Genomic DNA, 20,007 nt, shown 5'->3' with positions numbered 1-20,007 from the left:
TTTCAGTGGTCATAAGCAGATGCAAGGGGAAGACTGTAACATCAGGGCAAGAAGGTAGAAAATTTATCCCTATTAAATGTAGCCCTTATTTATCCCACATTAAATGCAATTACTAAGCAGTATAACTCTTGAGATGTAGAAATTTCATCTGAAATACTTAGTATTATGGAAGGAATTCTGAAAGGCTAGAACTTAGCAATAGCAACATTATTTTAAACAGCACTATAAATTCTTCCACTTTTCAACGACAGATAAAACAATTCAAATAAAAGTTTATTTTCAAATTTTCTCAGGGTTTCTATATGAAGTCTCTAGGGATGGACAGAGGCAATGAGAAGACGTTTTTCAGGGTCTCATGTTCGTGGGGAAGGAAGACGTTTCCTCTACTCCGTCTGTCTCACAAGAACTGGGGTTGGATTTGTTTGGGTTTTTTTAGAGTTTTTTGTGTGCTCTTCCTTTTTGAATAACTTGGTGCCTCTGCAGATACTGGAAGTCTTCTTGAGTAACAACCTGACTTGAAAACTGACTTATTTCTATTCTGCTGCTTACCAGGCTAAAGTATGATCAAGGGCTTATCTGTGGGTTCTGAAAGATAATGACCCATTTTTGCCTCTATTCCTATTTTGAAGACCATCCTTTCAAACTAAAAAGACATGGTTAAAACAAGCAATATTTTGTAGAGAGCAACTTCTAATATTTTGCAGCATTCTATTGGTGACACTATTTTTAAAAGCTGATCTGCTCAGGTCTTTTTCCCAGAGCTAGTGGGAAAATAAATAAAGAGTTTTCAGAAAATGAGAAGAAAAATAAGTATCAACAGATACAGAGAAACTTTTCTGCTCCTTTCTCTCCTTTTCTGTTCTCTTTCTTCCTGCTTGTCTTTCATCCACAAATATTATACCTCCTAGAATAAGAGTTCTATTGAACAAATATAACCTTATTCTTGACTCTGTATTCAATTTTCTAAAAAAGATATTTTCTAAAAGCATATCTTTATCCTCCTAGGTGACGGATATTTATCTTTGAAAGACCAGCTCTGTGCAATCAATAGTGGATTAACCGAGTTTACCGACAGGGAGTGCCTAAATGCAAACGGACCACTGAAAATTTGGAGAAAACTGGAGTCAAGTGCAATTTAAGGTCTGGAAAACATACCATAAAGTGGAAGACTCTAGGAGCTCACAGTTCTTAAATGCTTATATAGGGAAAAGAAAATTCAAAATAAAAGAGCCTTTATTCTAGTTGACAAAGTTTTACGACAGATAGATAGAAACGGAACTGAGACAGATTCAGACTAGAAATCAAACTAATGTGTAACGCTGAAGGTGATTAACACATGAAGCAAGTTATTATTTGGGGGCTTAAGTTGCTTCTAGATCATCTGAAATGTTTTAAATGAAGATGGAGACTTTTTTTTGGTAAGAACTCGTTCTCATCCACACCAAATTCAGAAGAGAAGTATATGCCTGTTATGCAGTAAATTAACCTAGTTGATAATAACAGTCTGTCATGGCATTCTAATCCATGCATCTTACAACAGACAACAAACCCTGACTATTGATTTATAAAACTGAAGTTGTCACTAATATTTCCATATTTCCAAAAATCAAGGATACAGGGAACAATTCTACTGTCATTAACGTGTGCAGATTTAAGGCAATTTTCTATACTGAAACCTCAATGGGGAATTTCAGTTGTAAATCAAGCCTAGGGGCAGGTCATTAATTAGAACCTACTACTTAAATTTACTCCATTTTGGCAGAGAGAATGTTCTGGTCAGAGTCCTAGATTTGGATACGGTTCAGTACACTTTGTTGAACGTCAAACAAAAGCCAACATGCAAAGTGTGGATACTTCTCTGTGCAGTAATATCCTGACAGGATTTCTTCCGATAAAGATTATAAAAAAATCCACTAGGTTCTACCTACCACTTCCTGTGCATTCTAATGTCCTCTGCCCTTGGTATGAAACCACAGTGTAAATTTTGTGCAACTAATATTTTCTCTGAAACTCTTACAAGCAGTAATCAATCTTAACTTGCAGAAGACGATCAGGATTTGCATTCATTAGAACTTGAAGCAGTAGCTCTTAATTTTAGCCAATCTCCTGAACAACCCAAATATGATAAACCTAATCTTGTGGGGTAAACTGGGGGGAAAGTTATAAAATGAGGACAAATGCTTATTTTGAATAGACAAATACAGAACTCACCAACTCACTAAAGCCAGAACAACTGTCAGGTATTTTCACTTTATTTATCCATAGCATCTAAATTACAGTATAGCTTCACTGCCAGTCCTAGACCATTTCACTGTGGTCTGCCACAAAACATGGAGATTCTAGTCCAGAGCTATCCATCCCCCCTACCTCCCCTGAATACCACTACGCGGTCTGCAAGATTGGCTCATTTAGCCAGTTTACTAATCCTCAGCAGCATGTTCCAACAAGATCAGCAAGTCAAAGCCTACAACTACAGCATAAAATACACATTTCTGGGTATTCCAAGTAATACAGAATTTTATGGAGACTAAGACAGCTGAGTAGTGACTTAAAAAAATAATAATAACTGGAGGAAAAGTGTTCACCTAAGAAGGATTAAGCAGGTCAAATGAGGACCATGAAAGACAATCAGGAGATCCCCTGTTCACATTTGTGTGCCTCCTCTCCCTGCTTTGAGCAGGGTAGTTGGACCAGAGGATCTCTGAAGGTCCTTTCCAATCCCAACTACTCCGTGATTCTGTGAATGCTGCATGTTGATGTACCTCAGAATCTTCAAAAATATGTATTTGATCTTAAATTAACATAAGTTTTGTTTTTCATTTAGTGCTAATTATGGTAGATAAATCAACGTATATATGATTATGACAAAAATATATATTAATAGTAAAAACTTATTCTAATAAATAACACATCACTGATCCTGCTGTGCTAAAATATTTGGGTATTATGAATGTTCTTCAATGTTAAATATTCTACTTAAAAGTGAGAATAATTTAAAGAAACCATACTTTGATGAAGCAGTATTGTGACAGTATTGGGATTACACTGCAGTTCAGAGATAACCTAGAAACAACTGGGTAGGGAAAAAATCTATATAACCTACATTATTAATGACTATTAAGTGACCTGTGCTTATCTTCACTACCTTAAAGATGACATCGAAATTTTCAGTAGTGCTTCAGTATTTGAAATCTAGCCCATAAACATTTAGAAGTATTGTAATGATATTTCCAACCTGCCATATTAAAATAAAACAGAAAAATTCTGAGTTTATGCATCATCTGGAAAAAGGATCACTGCTTTCTCCACACAGTATAATGTGAAGTCTAATAATTACACTGTACACAATGACCAGAGAAGGTATTTGCTTAATTTTTTATTCAAATATTACAGATCAAGAGGATAAATTCCTCAGAAAAAAAAAAAAGACTAAGGATGTGTATGTTCTGAAGAAAGGACTGAAATACACTTTCTTCCAGTAAAGAACATCATGTGTGTATCACACGTGTGTCACAGCAAGTAACAGCAGTAAGTAATACGACATCGTTATGATGTCACTGCACACAGTCCTCAATCAGATAGTGTGCACAGGCAAACTAAGGTCCACTGACATTAATACAGCTTTATCAAAAGTTACACCAAGTGGGAAACAGCCTTCAACTTATACAGCCGGCTGCTATTTTCCAGCTTAAAGCTTGCTTAATCCTAATTTTCCATTTCATTTCCTGCTCTCTTCCTATAGCCAAACAAAAAATATTTTTTTAAGATTTAAATATGAGTTTTAAGCTGAAAATAAAACAGTTCTTTCTTGCCAGAATATAAGTCTGTTTAACGTTCCATAATTGCTTTAAAGGGACAAAATAAACCAACATGTTAGTTTGAAATTAAATTTACAAAAATTAAAACAGAAACATTTTTGTAGGCAATAGGTTCAAAAAAATCAATATGGCTTATTAAATTTATAACATCTTTAAATACATTGTTTCTTCTATCCCTATCCATTTTAAAGAATATTTCAGATTAGTTTTGTAAATAAAAAAAGACAGTATCAAAGAAAAATCTTTTTATTTTTGTCTCTGAAGGAATGAATTTCCAACTTATCCATATTCAGAATATGTATACAGAAGTTGTACATAACTAATTTCAAAATGCCATTGGCTTCTTGTTTTCAAGGCTGCTATTTTTCCAGAGAATGCGTCCACAGATCAATAACCCTTTCATATCATCTGGAAATGCCAAAAAGTAATACCTCAAGGGAAATACTATTTTCACTTGAGTTAAAATGATCATTTTTACAATGGAAAGCAGCATGAAATCACTGAGGATGCCATCCAGAATATCTATATATCAAGGGAAAAAAAAAGAAAAACATATAGAAGAGAACTAACAACTTTATGCACAAATTCATTTAAAACTAAAGCAATGGTGAAAGTAATGCATCTCCCAGATTCATAACCTGCTCACCTGGCAGCATATACTGTGGCATGCTGTTGCACGCTTCTTCATTCTTCTGCTACGTTTTATTAATTAGGGCTACTTTGAATTGATGATCACTGAAGTGATACCAATGTACATTTGAATAAACATCAAGATTGAGATATGTGCTCCCAGACATTCTAGTCACGTTGTAAGTCTCTCTATATACTGGGTGGGGCCTTGCTGCAACCCTGTACGTTTTCCTGCAGCGAACTTGCAGGCACTCCTTGTAACAGAAATGCAGCTGACAGACTAACCTCCCGGAGTCTGTCTCCTTTCCCCTCCACCACTGTATCAGAAAGGCATTCCTACCCCGATACGCAACTCTATTTTTGATTGGGCTCTGCTTGTTACCTTACTTTCTTTCAATCCTCCCTGCTTTTTTTCTCCCCCCAAAGAGAGTTTGATAACAGATTATAATACTTGTCTAACTTTAACGGTGTGCTTTTCCCTGTAGTCTATGTGTAGACAGTGCTATTAATTTCTGAATTCAACTGCTGAGGTATTTAAAAAAAACATCAGTCTTATTTCCTAAATTTGTAGCACACTTTTTTAAATTAATCTTTTGGAAATATGGCTGAATGTCAAGCATTAAGAGTGACTACTGCAGGGATTCTTAGCTTTCAGTATTTTTAATTGCCTCTGCTTTGGTTATTACACAATAGATATTTTCACCTTCTAAATATAATGTATCTTTGTAAAATCCTTTAAAATATGATCTCAAACTATGAATGCCATTTTCTATTTGCCTTTAATTTCCTCTCAATAGTAAGTTCATCAGAGTGTAACAATTAATTAACTTAATTAAGCTAACTTAATTATGTTCTTTCATAGGTCAATATGTAGAGCTACTCAGATTAATAGCAGAGCTTGTAAAGTTAATCTTCTTGTATAATGCAAATGATGCCAAGTCATGTATTAAATACCTTCCCAAGTAATAGATGATACAGGACTGAACGTACTTTAAAGAAGGGCAGAGACTGTGAAAAGGTTAAATAAAGAAAAATGTCTTGGATTTGTGGAAAATTTAAATAGAACTAATTCATTTTTTAAACTAATAATGTTCTTTCAAGAGCAGGGCTAGTTTCATAAGACCATTTAAAGCTAAAGTATACATAAATAAATTTTAACTTCAAAAGCAGTACTTCATGACAACGTTTCCAAGCCTTCTTGCACCCTTTATGTTTTGTTATTAAAAAATTACATAAAATAGTCTTTTGAAGAGATCAGATGAAAAATATGAATGTGAAACTTCACAGAATTTGCATGCTTACTTCCTAGTTTATTCTTACAGAGGAATCACTTCAATAGCCAAAGGTATTATGTTCTCTCAGTTCACTATTAATTCACTTTTTTAATACAGTTAGACCAAATGGCAGTGCCTTTTAAATATGTAGCTTAGCACTTTTGTTATGAAAATGGGAAATATTAATGGGAACTACAGTAAACATAATAATTACCTGTAGCAGGATAACAAGTAAAATCAAACAAACCTACAGAGAGCCAAATGATCCGCATAGGTTAGTAAACTTCTCTAGACCTTGGCTAATTTATGTGCTGGTGGGAAAACCCACTTGACATAACAAGTTGGATTATCGGCATCTGGTAACCAAATTTTAGTCTTCTAAATGAATCTGACACAGAATCAAAAAATACTATAAATGCAGAGCAATTCCCGATTTGCTACCTCTTGCAACTCTTCTTCACATAGAAAACAAAGATGGCTGCAATATTCTGTACGGTGAAAAGGAGAGTAGGAGAAAAAGCTCTGCAAGTGTCAGAAATGCCGCTGCTGAGAAGTTTTAAAACCAGAACAAAGTACTAACAAATACACTGGAAGGGACCAATGCTACGTGCAGAAAGGGATGGATGACACAGTTGACCTAATATGTTTTCTTAGCTTTGTTGAAGCATATCATATAGTATCTGTGATGTTGCACAGAATGAACATCCTGATCTCAGTGATCCCGACCTCACAGGTCTTCAACGTCTGACATAAATGAGAATCGTTTATCTACAATACAGAGTAACCAGCAAAATAGCAGTAATGATTTTTCATCAGAAAACAGTGTCTGCAAGATCCATAGAGTCTGGAAATTTCCAGGCACTTTTCTGAGCAGGAAAGCGCTCTCATAAACGTAAAACAAAAAAAATGTAGTGTTCAAGAGTAAATATGTAGTCCAGCCCATTCTATGTGGGTATCTTGTTTTCAATTAACTGCATGTCAGGAAGAACAACATATTTATAGCAGCATCAGTCTGACACAAGTCTTCTGTTGAATGAGTTCAAGATAGCAGCCACAGAGAACAGAGGGAAAATATTGTCATGTTGGTGAAGTTTAAAAAATGCACTCAGTCTTTTCACAGGCACAAGCATAAAGGCTTTGCACTTATAGAGATACATACATATAGTTACATAGATTGTCTAACATTTTCTTTTGTTCCTTTAAAAGAGTGAATCATCTTTCCATATCTTGTCCATGTTTAACTCAATTGTAATACAGAAAAAACATTTTCCTTTCTCAAAGGATGATGGAAATCCAGTTATTTAAAATTCTTCTAATAATAAGAGGTGAAGAAAATACTACACAAGCATTATTACAAGCTTTGCCACGGAATTACTTTTTATTCAGTTCTTTCATGAACATGTCACATTATATCTTGTTTAAAAAGCAAAAACCTCAGTGTAATAAAACAGCATAAGAATGGTTTGGAGGCTCTCCTGATGAGGTTTATGGCTCTGGGTTTTTTAAAAAAAACTCTTTTAGTATTCGCCTGAAGAGTCAATGGGTCTTACAGAAAAACATTTTATCTAGAGACCAAGAACTGATTATAACCCAAGAAACAAAAGAAAATATCAGCTGCCCGCTGTGTTCATAAAAATTAAGAAATGCTCCCTTTGCATTATTTATATGAAATAACGCAGATGGCTCTCCCAGACTTTCAAAGAGTAACACAATGGTTTTAACATCAAATTCTATAATCCTTTTAAGCTGCTTGTAGAATACTTATGACTAACAGGAGTTGACTGAAGCGCAGGACACATTTTTTCCTATAAAACAAAACACTACAGCTGGGAATTACTAATGGGAAAAAGTGTGCATTCAATTCAGATATATCGCAAACCGTGAATGCCTAATAGTTCAGAAACAGGTTAATGGGTACCTATCTTAAGTCTTTCCTTATTTCATTATCACAATGCTTTGCACATTTTTTGTAGTTTTAATACATCATTCACAAAGCAACACAGATGCGCAGGTTATTCATGCTTACATGTTATAGTACTGTCATTCGTATTTTACCCTAAAGTGCCTCAGAACATATGCACAGGCTTTTTGTAGAGGGCAGAGGGCTGTTTATTTTTTTATTCCTTTTCTCCATACAGAGCTAAATGTCATGAGCAGAGAGAACAACATAGCATTTGATCCGCCTCTATTGCTTTGGCAATGCACATATTCAGAATAAACAGCTCTGTTAGCCTCTAGGCTTGCACTATTAAAACATGATTAATTGATTGGCCATAAGATCAGCAAAGGAAATTAATAAACACAACTCACGTATTTCTATTTTACTTCTAATTAAAGAAGAAGAAATGCCTCTTTTGAGATTTGAGTTTAAGGGAACTGCCAAAATTAGGCTCTTCTTATTTAGATAACTAACCACTGACACCACCGTTGCCCGTAGATTACAGTGCTACCTATGAGAAATCAAAATATCGCCCACAATTCTTACTCTTTAGCCATTATATAAAAAAGGAAAAGCAAAACTATTTTAACACCAAATCTCCACTTCATTCAATGTCACTGCATATTAGAAACGGCTAAAAAGTAATACAAATATTTTAACCAAATACACTGCAATCGCCGCTTGAACGAAGAAAGTGACCACTCAAAGCAGAGGGTCAATAAATGTTGTTTCTCAGCATTGTAAACTTATCACACAATTTTAGTGTTATTCCAACAAGTGGATTTGTATATTTATAACATTTTGAAAACTCTGTATCTTAGGTAATAATCAAAACGTCCAAAGATTTTTCTTTTATCAGCTCACAGTAAAGAATGTGTGATCCCACAAATATTCAATGTATTGACTCAGGGCATACTAACAACAGTGCAGTAGTGAATTTTGAAATGACTGTGGAGACAAAATTCCTACATTAAGCATTATTATTGGAATGAGACCATTAAAAGTATATATCCTATAAATTCTAGTACAACATTTTATGGAAAGCAGTATTATTCTACAGTTCTCTAAGAAACTGTTAAGAAGGTCTAATTGAACGACTGAAATTAGGATTACATACATCTGGCCCACTCTTTCAAATGTATTAAACTATTTTTTTTTTGAATTTCATTGTTGCATGCTGCTTCTCAAACAGGACATTAAACATACAAGTAACTTTCTTATTTCAGTATGGATACTGTATGTAATACCAAACAGCATTCAAATCTATACAAATTAAATTCTCTTTACTTAGGACTGCATCATTTTGGAAAATACAGGATAAGATTTCTTTTAAAGTTAAAACACAGTTTTGTTATTTTTTCAACCCAAAGCATTTCTGCTTATCCAATACAGCAATGTGTATACACACTTTCCTGAATTCTTCACAGGTACAAAATAATAATGGCTATAAAATTAAAACACATAATACGCTAATTATTTGTGCAGTAGCTTGTTATATGCTACATAGTTGGAGACTATCCCTATCCTCCACAGAGTTAAATCTGATTTTTAAAAAGAAAGAGAGTCTGGGAAGGAGGGAGACTGTAACAGGAATGAATACCAACCATCCTGTTCTATTTATTACTGGCAGTGACAGATAAAGTAAAATTAGAAATTCAGCCATCATTCCTTTTGGAAAGAACAACTGAACAAGCAAAACAAGACCTCCTCTGAGTGACCAAATAACATCACACAAAGTTAAAATTGGTGACAACTACAAGTAACCGAGCATTAGGTTCAGACTGGCCTAAGACCAAAAAAACCCCATAAACTGATCTGGTAACTCTTATGCTTTTCCTTACTTTCTCTACTATGAACTGTTCTCTCCTCACACTTGCAACTCTGAGACAGCTTTTTGAACATCACTATCCATACCCTTTCTGAAACCCTCAGTCTACTAGCCATTCTGCCTTTTTAACCTTCTCTAATTTTCTTTTCCATAGCTGCATTTGAGCTGTTCCTTAACAACTGCCTTCTTATCAATACTGATGAGTCATATTCAGATGAGACATAAATTACTGTAAGACTTATGCACAAATTATCCATCAGTTAGCAGATTAAGATAATTCCAAATATTAACTAATTAAGCAAATACTAAAAGAACTTAAGGGACAGATGTACCAGAATTCTAACGAAAGGAGAATTTTAGAAGGCATCAGTTAAAGTAAAACTCTGCAAAAACTTTTTTTTCTTCTGTTAAAGACTGTTTTGTTTAAGGTGTAATTCACAAATACTTGTTTATCATGCTGACTTACCAACGCGTAACTTAGATGGTTTGTTTCATGGTGGGTTCTGAATTTGGAAAATCAGCGTACTGGTGCTCTTCTCTCAAGGTTCCCTGCAAATCCAACCATAAAACTCTTTCTGACTCACCTCTCTCTGTTCCCATATAAACTGCAGTAACCCATCTTCGGATAAAGTCTCATTCTCTTACAAAACACATATAATACTTTATGCCCCTGTCTTCAGCAAAACAGTTTCACCATGAATTACTACTGAGATATTTACTAAAACTTAAAAAGGTACATTTTCGTCTTTCAGTTCTCTAGAATGTTCTCTCCCTCACAGTTTGTAAGTTTTTTATTCCACAAGGGCAAAAATCGTATACCCATCGTCTCTTCTTTCTCCTTTTACTAACTAATCAAGTTTCACTCCTTTTCTGCAGCACTTTTCCTCTACTTTTGCTTTTAAGTATCATCTGTGCTCTCAATTTTAATTTCTCCAGTGGAAACAGTAGCAGAGGATTATCTGTAAAGAGCAGAAGCATCAATGAAATTATTGAGATAAATTAGCAAAGCTGAGACTTAGGAGCCAGAATCACAATGAAATTATTGAGATAAAAACTAGCAAAGCTGAGACTTAGGAGCCAGAATCAATGACCCTCAATAGACCAAGCTCTCTTTGCTACTCAAGAAAATATACAAAAGTATTATTAATAACTAATGTTACTCTATTCTGGGGACTGCTTAGATGTAATAAGCTATCTTTCTTACAATGTGTGGTGATGCTCCAAAATACGTGAAGTACCTATTTAGTCTTAATCCAGAAGACACTCTGAAGAATTCTCCTGGCCTTGTACTGAGGACTTTCTGCTTATTTGGACAAAGTGACAAGACTGTCACTGGAAAGGAGAAAATTCAAGAAGGTGATTGATAGTTATCTACAGGTTACATTAGAAGATTAATGAAATGGCACTGTAATAAAGTAGTATTTTCTATTGGTAGTTAAAAATTTTGTATTCTGCTTTAGGGGGAAGATTAGAGATTAATTTAGAGATAATAATAATTCTCTGACAGAATGCTTCCCATCATAAGATGAAGTTGCAAGTCTGAATTCTGCAGAAAACTTCTCCTCCAGTTATGGGGTAGTGTGATAAGTACGCATTCAAGGTACACAAAAAATGAGTCCTTGGCTATATTATGGGACTAACTTACAAACCGGCAACTTTTCTTATAGCAATGGGGAGTCTGACTTTATAAACAGACTAATCCTTAGCGTTCAGTATCACCTTTTGGAAAACAAAGGCACAAGAAAAGACACACTAAAATTATCAAGGGCCTGTCCTTTGCACAGGCAAGCAGTTAGCTATATTTAACTTCAGTAAAATCTGATAAAAGCTTTAAATTTGCCTGTATGTCTATGTAATATTTCTACTTCTGACTCTTCAGTCTTGTAAAAATTAATTTGCCAGAATCTAAAGGAATTCCCATTACTGTCATGGGTATGTGAAAGACAGAAACGAGCACAACTATTTTCACAATCAGTGATAATAAGAAACGGCATTAAAAAAGTAGTAGACTTATAGGTGCCATTAATAAAGACCCTAAAATTTACCATGGTCTTGTATGCTGTTGATATGGTAGAATAAGATTGAGGTAGGATAAGACTGAGACTTTAAATAAAGTCTCTGCTATGAGTAAAACCACACTAGGCATGAAAAATAGAGGTGAACCTATATCCCACAACAGTTAACCTTGGAATAGAATAGACACAGAATGTCCTACCTCTTCTGGACGTTTCTGTGCCACCGATACCAGCTCTTCAGAGCTACTTCTTGAGGTAGAGGGTACCACATTACCTGGGGCCTCTGAGACCACCTCATTTGACGGTTCGGAGTCCTGAGGGCAATAGAGACAAATAGACCCCTCAGCAGTGTGTTGATGTGGCACTCCAAGAAGAAGAGACTTTTTAGAGAAACTGTGCTCTAAGCACAGTCGAGCGTTCTCAAACTCTACTCTTTTTACCTCGGGCAGCTTCTTTTACCCCAGAGGCAAATACATCTGTCACAAATTTTATCTTAAAAAGATAATACTTCCTTCACAAGAGCATTACTAGACTTAGCAAACAGTTATATAGCATTTCAAAATGTATTTCAGAATTGTGAAGCTCTGAATAAGCATGCTTGTTTTGCCCAGACCTTCCCCTGCTCTTGAACTGTAAGGAAGGGAAAATTAAATTTTCATCCCCTTCCTCAAGATGGAAGATTCTGCAAACAGCTGGGATCATGCTAGAACAGCCCAACATAAATGTATTTTGTGGATCACTATAAACTGATATAGCACAGCACAGAAAACTGCTGAAGTTAGCAAACTTGGTATAGCAAGTTGGCCTTCTATTAGCAACTTTTCCACTACAGTAAAATAAGTAAAATACAAACACTTTAGTAGTTTACATTTTATTTTCTAAATTACCTTTACATTAACTTTCCAATGTAACATGACTAGAACAGATCAGTCAAAATAAAAAACACTTTAATACCTTCACTACTTCACATTGTGGTTTTGATAACGGCACAGACTGAGATATTTTACTACAGAGAAAAATATCTATTAATTGATACTATTTCTACTGTGCTTGTTGTAATGCTCATTACGGAAGATATTTTAGATGCCATTGCTTAGCAAGCAGAATATGTGGTTTTGATATACCATTTTCTTTCTCTCTAGAGTCATTAATTGCAAGGAAATCAAGATTACACTTTTGGAAACTGCAAGCTGCAAAGCTCATTATTAAGTTTTTGAACACAACGATCTCTGAAAAATAAATTCAAACTTCTTACTGATAACATTCAGCATTTGCAGCTTAGCCCAAAGCATATGTTTGGAATATTTGAAGGGAAAAGGGTGAACACTATGGCCCAACATCCATTACTAAATTGCACTAAGAATCACAACAGAGACCACACACCGTAAAAGAATTATTACATGGAGCAGTTGTTGCAGGTTAGAAAGCAGGAAAAATCTCTAGTCCTGGAGGGGGCATACTCAGGCATCTCTATTTCATGTAACTTATCTCTTGAATGCCTGTAAAAAAAGCCTCTGAGCTTATTCGAAATAAAGCTCTTTATGCCTTTCTAGTTGTATCTTCTTCCTACGTCTTAGAAACAAAATATTCCATCCTGTTCTGTAGCCTACCAAGTTTAAGGTTTAGTATCAGGAGGACTTTATATAAAAAGTCAGTTTTCAGTTAACAATCAAGTCTATACTGTCATTTCACTGACGTGTCTTACGGGCACAAGCACTGGATCTGCAGAAAAAAAAGCAATATGAGATACTGTGGTAGAGCTACCATTTCAAGTAATTCTATGACAGGAATAATAAAGCACTATTTTTCTGCCTTAACTCAAACATTCAAAAGAATATCAACACCGCGGCTGAACATGGTGAACTACAGTAGGAGAAACATTTCTAGCATTCTGATAATAAAAATCTGCTTCTTCAGTACTGATCATACAAAAGCCCCACACTCTGAAAGTCACTCTAGTAGACACTGCATCCTGTTCATTTTAACTGCTCCCTAGCAGGGCTGGATTTACATGGGTAGCACACCGTTTCCCAAAGGCCTCCTCAGTTGGGTTCCTCGTTAACTACGCTGACTAGACGATCTCTTGTTGTTGGCCCAGTTAGCCAAGAGCTGGCTCAGAGTACTGAATAGTATTATTTTGATTCTCCTTGAGGACTAGACAGTTAAATCACTGGCATGCAATTTATCATCACAATATGTTTCCAGAAGCTCTTCCATGCTACTTTCAAAAACCAAAGCTATTTCTGTTAGGAAAAAAATAACGTGCTTGTCCAGATTCTTTGGGTCAGGTGATTTCTCGCCTTGAATTCTGCTTCTCTTCCATGTCTAAGAACATCTTTACTGCATTGCTACTACTTGCAGCCAGATAATGATGGCAAAATTTTTATTTTTTGAAAATAATAAATAATGGTCTTCAAAAATAGTCTGAAAAATTGCTATTTGGTTAACATATATTCCTACTATCTTTTGTCTCAACAGGACCAGCAATTCACAGATCCTCTTCCCCCATCAGGGCTAGAATACCTTCTTCCAAAGCCATCCTTCTCAATAGCTCTCTTAAGGATCCACTGCTTAATGTAAGGCTTCCATTTTTAAGGAGATATACGAAAATGAACTATACTTTATTATTCAAAGAGATGTGAGAAAATAATCCTCTCATTCCAATTACATGGATTTATTATCTCTTCTCACACTGCTGTCACTTCTTAGGAAAACAGTATAGGATCTGAACATATGTATGAGAGTCAATCAATCAGTGTCATTCTGAATCAGATAAGCAACATGCAGAGTACAGCTTTCAGATATGAATATATTCAATAAGTAGAATATGATCCATCCATGTAAAGTACAACAATAAAAATGCTGTAAGGTGCAAGTGTAAGTTTTCATAAAGCTTACTCTCAGTGCTTTATGACTACATGACTGAATGAGTAATAGTTCTTGTAACAATTCTAGTACCTCCGCTGATGCTCAGGCAAATAAAATAACGCGAAAAAAAAATCATCATTACTATTTTTGTAAAGGAAAGGCATAATATCTATACTATTGATCTAAAACAATGCTTTTACTGAAGAAGAGTTAAATGGAAAAAAGTACTTTGAAACAAACAGTATCAAAATTACTTTCTTGACTTCCTTAATTATTATTTATATCACAATATACCAGACTGATTTTGCAGAGATATCTCTGCTTTCTTTCTACATGGCCTTGTATCATGACAAACACCTCAACAGTACTTCTCATTGGCCTGTAGGCCTCACCTGCAACAACGGACATGACTGTTCATGTAATGTGTACACATACTACTTCTGTAATGTATGTACATATGTAATCTGCACAATGGATTAAATTATTTGATATCTATCTTTTCTAGTGCTTAAGCCCTTCCTATCTCATTATAATATTATTATATTTTCTAAATTACATATGGCAGGCCACATATCTGCATTTTGATGCAGGTAGATTAATAGATAGCTTTCTAATGAAACACAGTATAATTACGCTAAGAAATTAATAAGTTATGGAGAGAAACCAATATCATGTAAATGGTATTTTAATTCTGACTTTGATCAAAGCTCCTCAGAACGTGGCATTTCTTAGACTTACAAAACCCTGAAGAAAAGAGGAAATATGAAATACATGTACACATTCTATCATGCTCATGCAAGGAAGACAGTTCTGTTTTCAGCTGTGGCTCTTTTTATATGACCTAAATATTCACACAGTTTAAGATATCACAATAGCATTGACTTGAATCAATCACACTTCTGCAGAAAAGAGTATTTGAATTACATATTGACACAGATATGTAACAAATCAGATATTCTAGTCCTGGGAGGGGACTTGCTTGCTAGAGTCTTGGCACCAGTTATACCCTTCTTGGCAGGGGACACAAAAGCATAGCTGGTTAAATTCTGAGTCTTAGACTTTCAGTACAGCTTTTTTTTTTTCTTTTTTTTTCTTTTTAAAGTTCAGGTCAGCAGAGCTCAAAGTTGACAATGAATGGTACGAGGTGGGAAATCAAAGATGTATCCAATTGTATCAGACTTCTGGATAAATCTTCTAAGAGATGTCTTTGCACTCCATGTAAGTGAGGATGCAATTCCCTCAAAATATTCAATTCTTTTCTCCCCTTCATCCCATTTGGTATATTTTGTATTTGCATCTACTGTAATAGAAGCAAACATTGTTCTTTTAGTTTTATCCTTTACTGTGCAGAAGTATCACCGATACAATACATTGCAAAATCAACAGGGCATGCAGAAATAATGAGTTTCTAGAAAAAATGTGGATTTTATTTGTGAGCTACAAAAAAGTGACAGATTTTGGGGGAAAAATACTTACATTTTATGCTATGCTATGCTGATTAATTTGAGGACTTGGCTATTTTTAATTTTTATTTTTTAAATAACAGACTATTAAAAATAAATACAAGAACAATACATATATACAGATATGTATTTTTTTTACTGTATGCAGTCACAAATATTAAGAATTAAAAAACAGGTTTTTGTGGGGTATGTAGGTATGGTGTGTTTAGAAGTATATAAACACACAAATCACATAAAGGACAAATACATGCACGATAAGTTTTAAACAATATAAAACTGAAACTAAATACATATAACTTTTTCAACCCTTGTCAAACAGGTTTCACAGTGAAAATGATAACATTCTCAAATATCGCTTGTAAATGCAATATTTGTAAGAAATATTATAGTAACAACATACTATAATTGTTTCCCCATCTATGTAAAAGTCGCAACAAATGTTAACTGATATGAAACAGAAGCTCTACACAGCCTCTGACTTTGAAGAAAGTGGAGAGTTGATGTACAAAATAAATGTATGCTTATAATACTTTGCTAGGAAGCCTAAGAAGTTACACTTGAATAAAGATGATGGAAAATTGTTGTTTTACATGATTTACACAAGCCAAACATCAGCTATTTTTTCTGCCATTGCTATTTTAAAACAAAACAGAACAAAAACAAATCAAACCACAAAAACAAATACCCTTTATAAATGTTTTCAACACGACAAGTTTGAACATACTATGCTAACTCTGCATCAGGTTTTATATATCATCCTTTACCTTGGTCCAGCTAAAAATTACACCAGTCATAAATTAGCTTTAAACAAGCTTTGAATTAGCCTGGAACTAGTTTTCAAATTAAAGAGCCGTCAGTATATTACACAGTGCTGTCATTTTATTACCCCAATCAATTCTGTGTGGCCTGAGGTAGAAGGAAAATGGATGCAGTCTTCATTTGCAAAGGGTTTATCTCTTACACCAGGCTCTGAAAGCATGACTACGGTAATGAATTGGAAGCCAAAGTTACTAACAAAGACTTTTAACAGTATCAAAGTAGAAATATTTGTCCCTCTTTAGAGTTATAAAAGGAAAAAAAAAAAGCCCTTTTTGAAACATGAAGCCGGCTTCTTAAGGCTGAAGGACTATGGGAAGAAATCAGTGCATTTCTGCTGAAGTGCAGAAATGCTTTTAGTCTCACTGAGTCTTATTTTTAGCACTACATAGGAAAAGCCTGCTTGGGTCAGACCAAGGCTCCCTCTTTAGCCCAGAAGCCCACAATTCTCTCCTAGCAGCTGACTGTTCTTACCCGTCTCTATTCTCTCCCAAGTGCGTACTTTGAAAGTATTTTTGACATTTAAGCCAGAATACAGTAAAATCTAGTGAAGATAAAATATCTGTAGCTTTATACATAGTTCGGAGGAAGCCAAGGTAAATCTCCAGGAGGAATTTACAGTTTATCTCAATCTGCTTATACCTGTGAGTACTAGCAATCAGTTTGTCTTTCCCAGGATTTCACCCTGTGTTAGTCAATGAGGTAAGAATACGGGCTTTCACCTTCTAAGCCACACTCCACTCGGTCTGAGAAATTTCTCTTCCTCCTATTCTTTTGACACTTTCCTTATACTGCTTTTAATTAATATCTGACAGTCTCCTCTCTTCCTCTTCCTCCCACCATAGTTACAAATATAACCCTTACGGTACATGTGCTAATCTCCTCCACTGTCAACCACAGAAGTAATACTGTTGCTCACTCTTGTACATTCTTGGCTATTTTTTCTCTCTCCGGAGAAGGGGAGAATAACTTCTGTATTTATACACTGTTAACAGAACAGCGTCTCATTCTCAGCTGACTCTGAAACTATTTAGGTTCAGGTAATAAACAAACTGAACACTATCTAAATCATCTACCTTCCTTTAAAGACAGAAGCAAAAGAAAACCTTTTTATAATTCACTGCTTTCCAAGTATAGAAACTTAATTACATTTCTTCAGCCTCACACTATTTTTTTCTTCAAACATACCGCACAATACAAAGGAACTAATAAAATTGCAAGTTTCCAGTAAATACCAATCTATTTCAATTTATTTTCCCCCAACCTGCAAACCGCAGCACTGATAAAGCAAGCTTACATCTTTGAATTCTACAAGCACTTCCATGTGTCAAAGGCTAAATGTCCACCTTGAATGCTGCTTTAAAATAAGGGCACTACTATTGCTACTAATATATTAAAAGTGTTTGAACAGAGCGTGAAAGGTAACAGGGTCATACTGGAAGTTCTGGATGTCTTCTTCAAATGGAAAAAAATACACATTAATTTACATATATTCAAAGTTGGAAGAGCACCTCTCAAAATAATTTTTTTCATGTTTAATTTTCCAACTTTATCATATGCAATACAAACAGAAAACAGGAAGGTACCATTTAAAGGTACCATCATTCACCACACTCTGGAACCTGAATTAGTTTTCCCTTTCCAACTCACACATTTTATTTTCGTTAGTTAGCGTACTATTTCTACCTCTCTTTCGACTGAACTCTCCATCTTTCTAAGCAAACTCCCCTAAGCTATTATATTTTGTGTTTAAATTGCCCCCAAATTTCCAAGGTCTTGGAACTGCTAAGCCACAGGTGACCGCATTTTGTTTTACTCCACTTGAATGGACTGGGAGAAAAGAAGCAAAAAACTTTGTTCACAGTACTAATGCTTAAGCACTTGAGAAGATCTCCGCTCCAAAAAACAGCTGCTTTATTCTGCCAAAAATAGAACGTAGCTTAGAAAAGGCTTTCTTTCAAGCACACAATTTTCAGATGTCAAGCATCAGCATGCAGGATGTGTCTGTCAGATGTTGGAATAAAGCTTTAAATTGTCCCATCTAACTTAATTCTCAAGACAGGGTCAGCATATTCATTTCATAGATTTTTTTTTTTTTTTACTTTGAGATGTTCTTTAAGTAATATTTATTTAGTTTCTTACATCTTTGTCAGCACTGATTCTTGCTTTTCAGCTCCTTGAAGTCTAAATTTTCCCAACTCAATGTAAAACAGAACGATATTAAAATGTGAGATTGCCAAAAGCATCACAAAACCGTCAAAGGCTACTTATTAAATCAAGATTGGTTTTCAACTCTCCCCATATACAGCATTTTTTCCAGTAATAAGATGAAATAAAGAAAGGGATCGCACACTATATCATTTCTGCAGTCTGAGTTTATTACGTAAGTCTTAAAGCTCCCTAAACTTGTGTCATGTGGCACCCACTTATCTGCCTGTTCTTCAGAGATTTTCTATAAACACCCTATCCTGCTCTAATGGAAGGGCTCTGTGTGCCCTCCACATCCTTCTTTTTACTTTGCCAGGGCCCTATAGTTCTCCTCGCCCTACTCTCTCCTAGGAGGGATACTGTGCATTTCTCCAAGTGGAATTTTCTCACTCTTATGAATGTCTGTGGGTCCACATTTCCTTCCATGTCCTTCTAAGACCCCTTCTGCAGTCCCACTATTTTTTCTCAAACTCCCTCTCTTGTTTCTTAAAAAGGTACCACTTTTCATTTTCAACTGATATGGCAGAATAAGAAAACATTAATTCAGGACTATAAAAATGTATATGAAGAAATTAATCTATAAGCAAAAGCTTCTTATAAGAAAGTTTCTTATATTGTGCTTTTTTGATCTCTGCATAACATGTGGATGTGCTAAATAAAAAAATCTTTCAGTCCTTTACTGGGCTTCAAACAAGTAAGCTGGGGACCCTATTTCATGGAAGCTCCTGATTTATTCATTTACATTGCTCAGCACAATGTTTCAAAACAGTAGTTAAAGAAACCTTCTGTGTAACTTTAAACTAATAGAGATACACTTATTAACACAAATTAGCCGCCTAAAACTAAAGGATATTTTATTCTACCTAGTTGAGCCACGTTGAAAATGGGCTATTTATTAAAAAGGTAATGAACAGCCCAGTTGACACAGTTTAAGATGTGACATTAATCAGACATCTTTTGCTGAGCCTAGAGGAACTGAAAGGTCAAAACTAGTGCTGCTGTTTGAAAGCCTCTGCAAAAAGCCCTGGAAATTCCTCATTCTTCTCTAATTATAAACACTGAAAATGATAAATGGAACGAGGAGGCTCAATTCTCTGGAAATGGCTGAACTTACTCCCTTATTTTAGGGGGCATGAATACTCTCCTTG

The 20,007-nt window shown here is 35.0% G+C and overlaps 1 protein-coding gene across 11 annotated transcripts in view; it reads right to left on the bottom strand.

The window, feature by feature from the left end:
• Window positions 1-20,007, bottom strand: part of PHF14 (PHD finger protein 14) — a 171,923-nt gene that overhangs the window by 22,890 nt on the left and 129,026 nt on the right. For 3 of the 11 annotated variants that reach the window (XM_068934958.1, XM_068934963.1, XM_068934962.1), the window contains one exon: window positions 11,705-11,818. The exons of 4 other annotated variants lie outside the window; for them this stretch is intronic. In XM_068934958.1, coding sequence (XP_068791059.1) covers window positions 11,705-11,818 — 114 coding nt within the window. Of the gene's footprint in view, window positions 1-9,955; window positions 10,039-11,704; window positions 11,819-12,367; window positions 15,673-20,007 lie in introns of those variants that run through there. 4 more of the 11 variants (XM_068934959.1, XM_068934964.1, XM_068934969.1 and 1 more) reach the window with 2 other exon arrangements.

This window comes from Struthio camelus, chromosome 2 (genome assembly GCF_040807025.1).
Source record: "Struthio camelus isolate bStrCam1 chromosome 2, bStrCam1.hap1, whole genome shotgun sequence".
Classification (NCBI taxonomy): Eukaryota; Metazoa; Chordata; class Aves; order Struthioniformes; family Struthionidae; genus Struthio; species Struthio camelus.
Note: the sequence above shows the minus strand (reverse complement) of the source record. Positions and strands in the feature narration are given on the sequence as shown.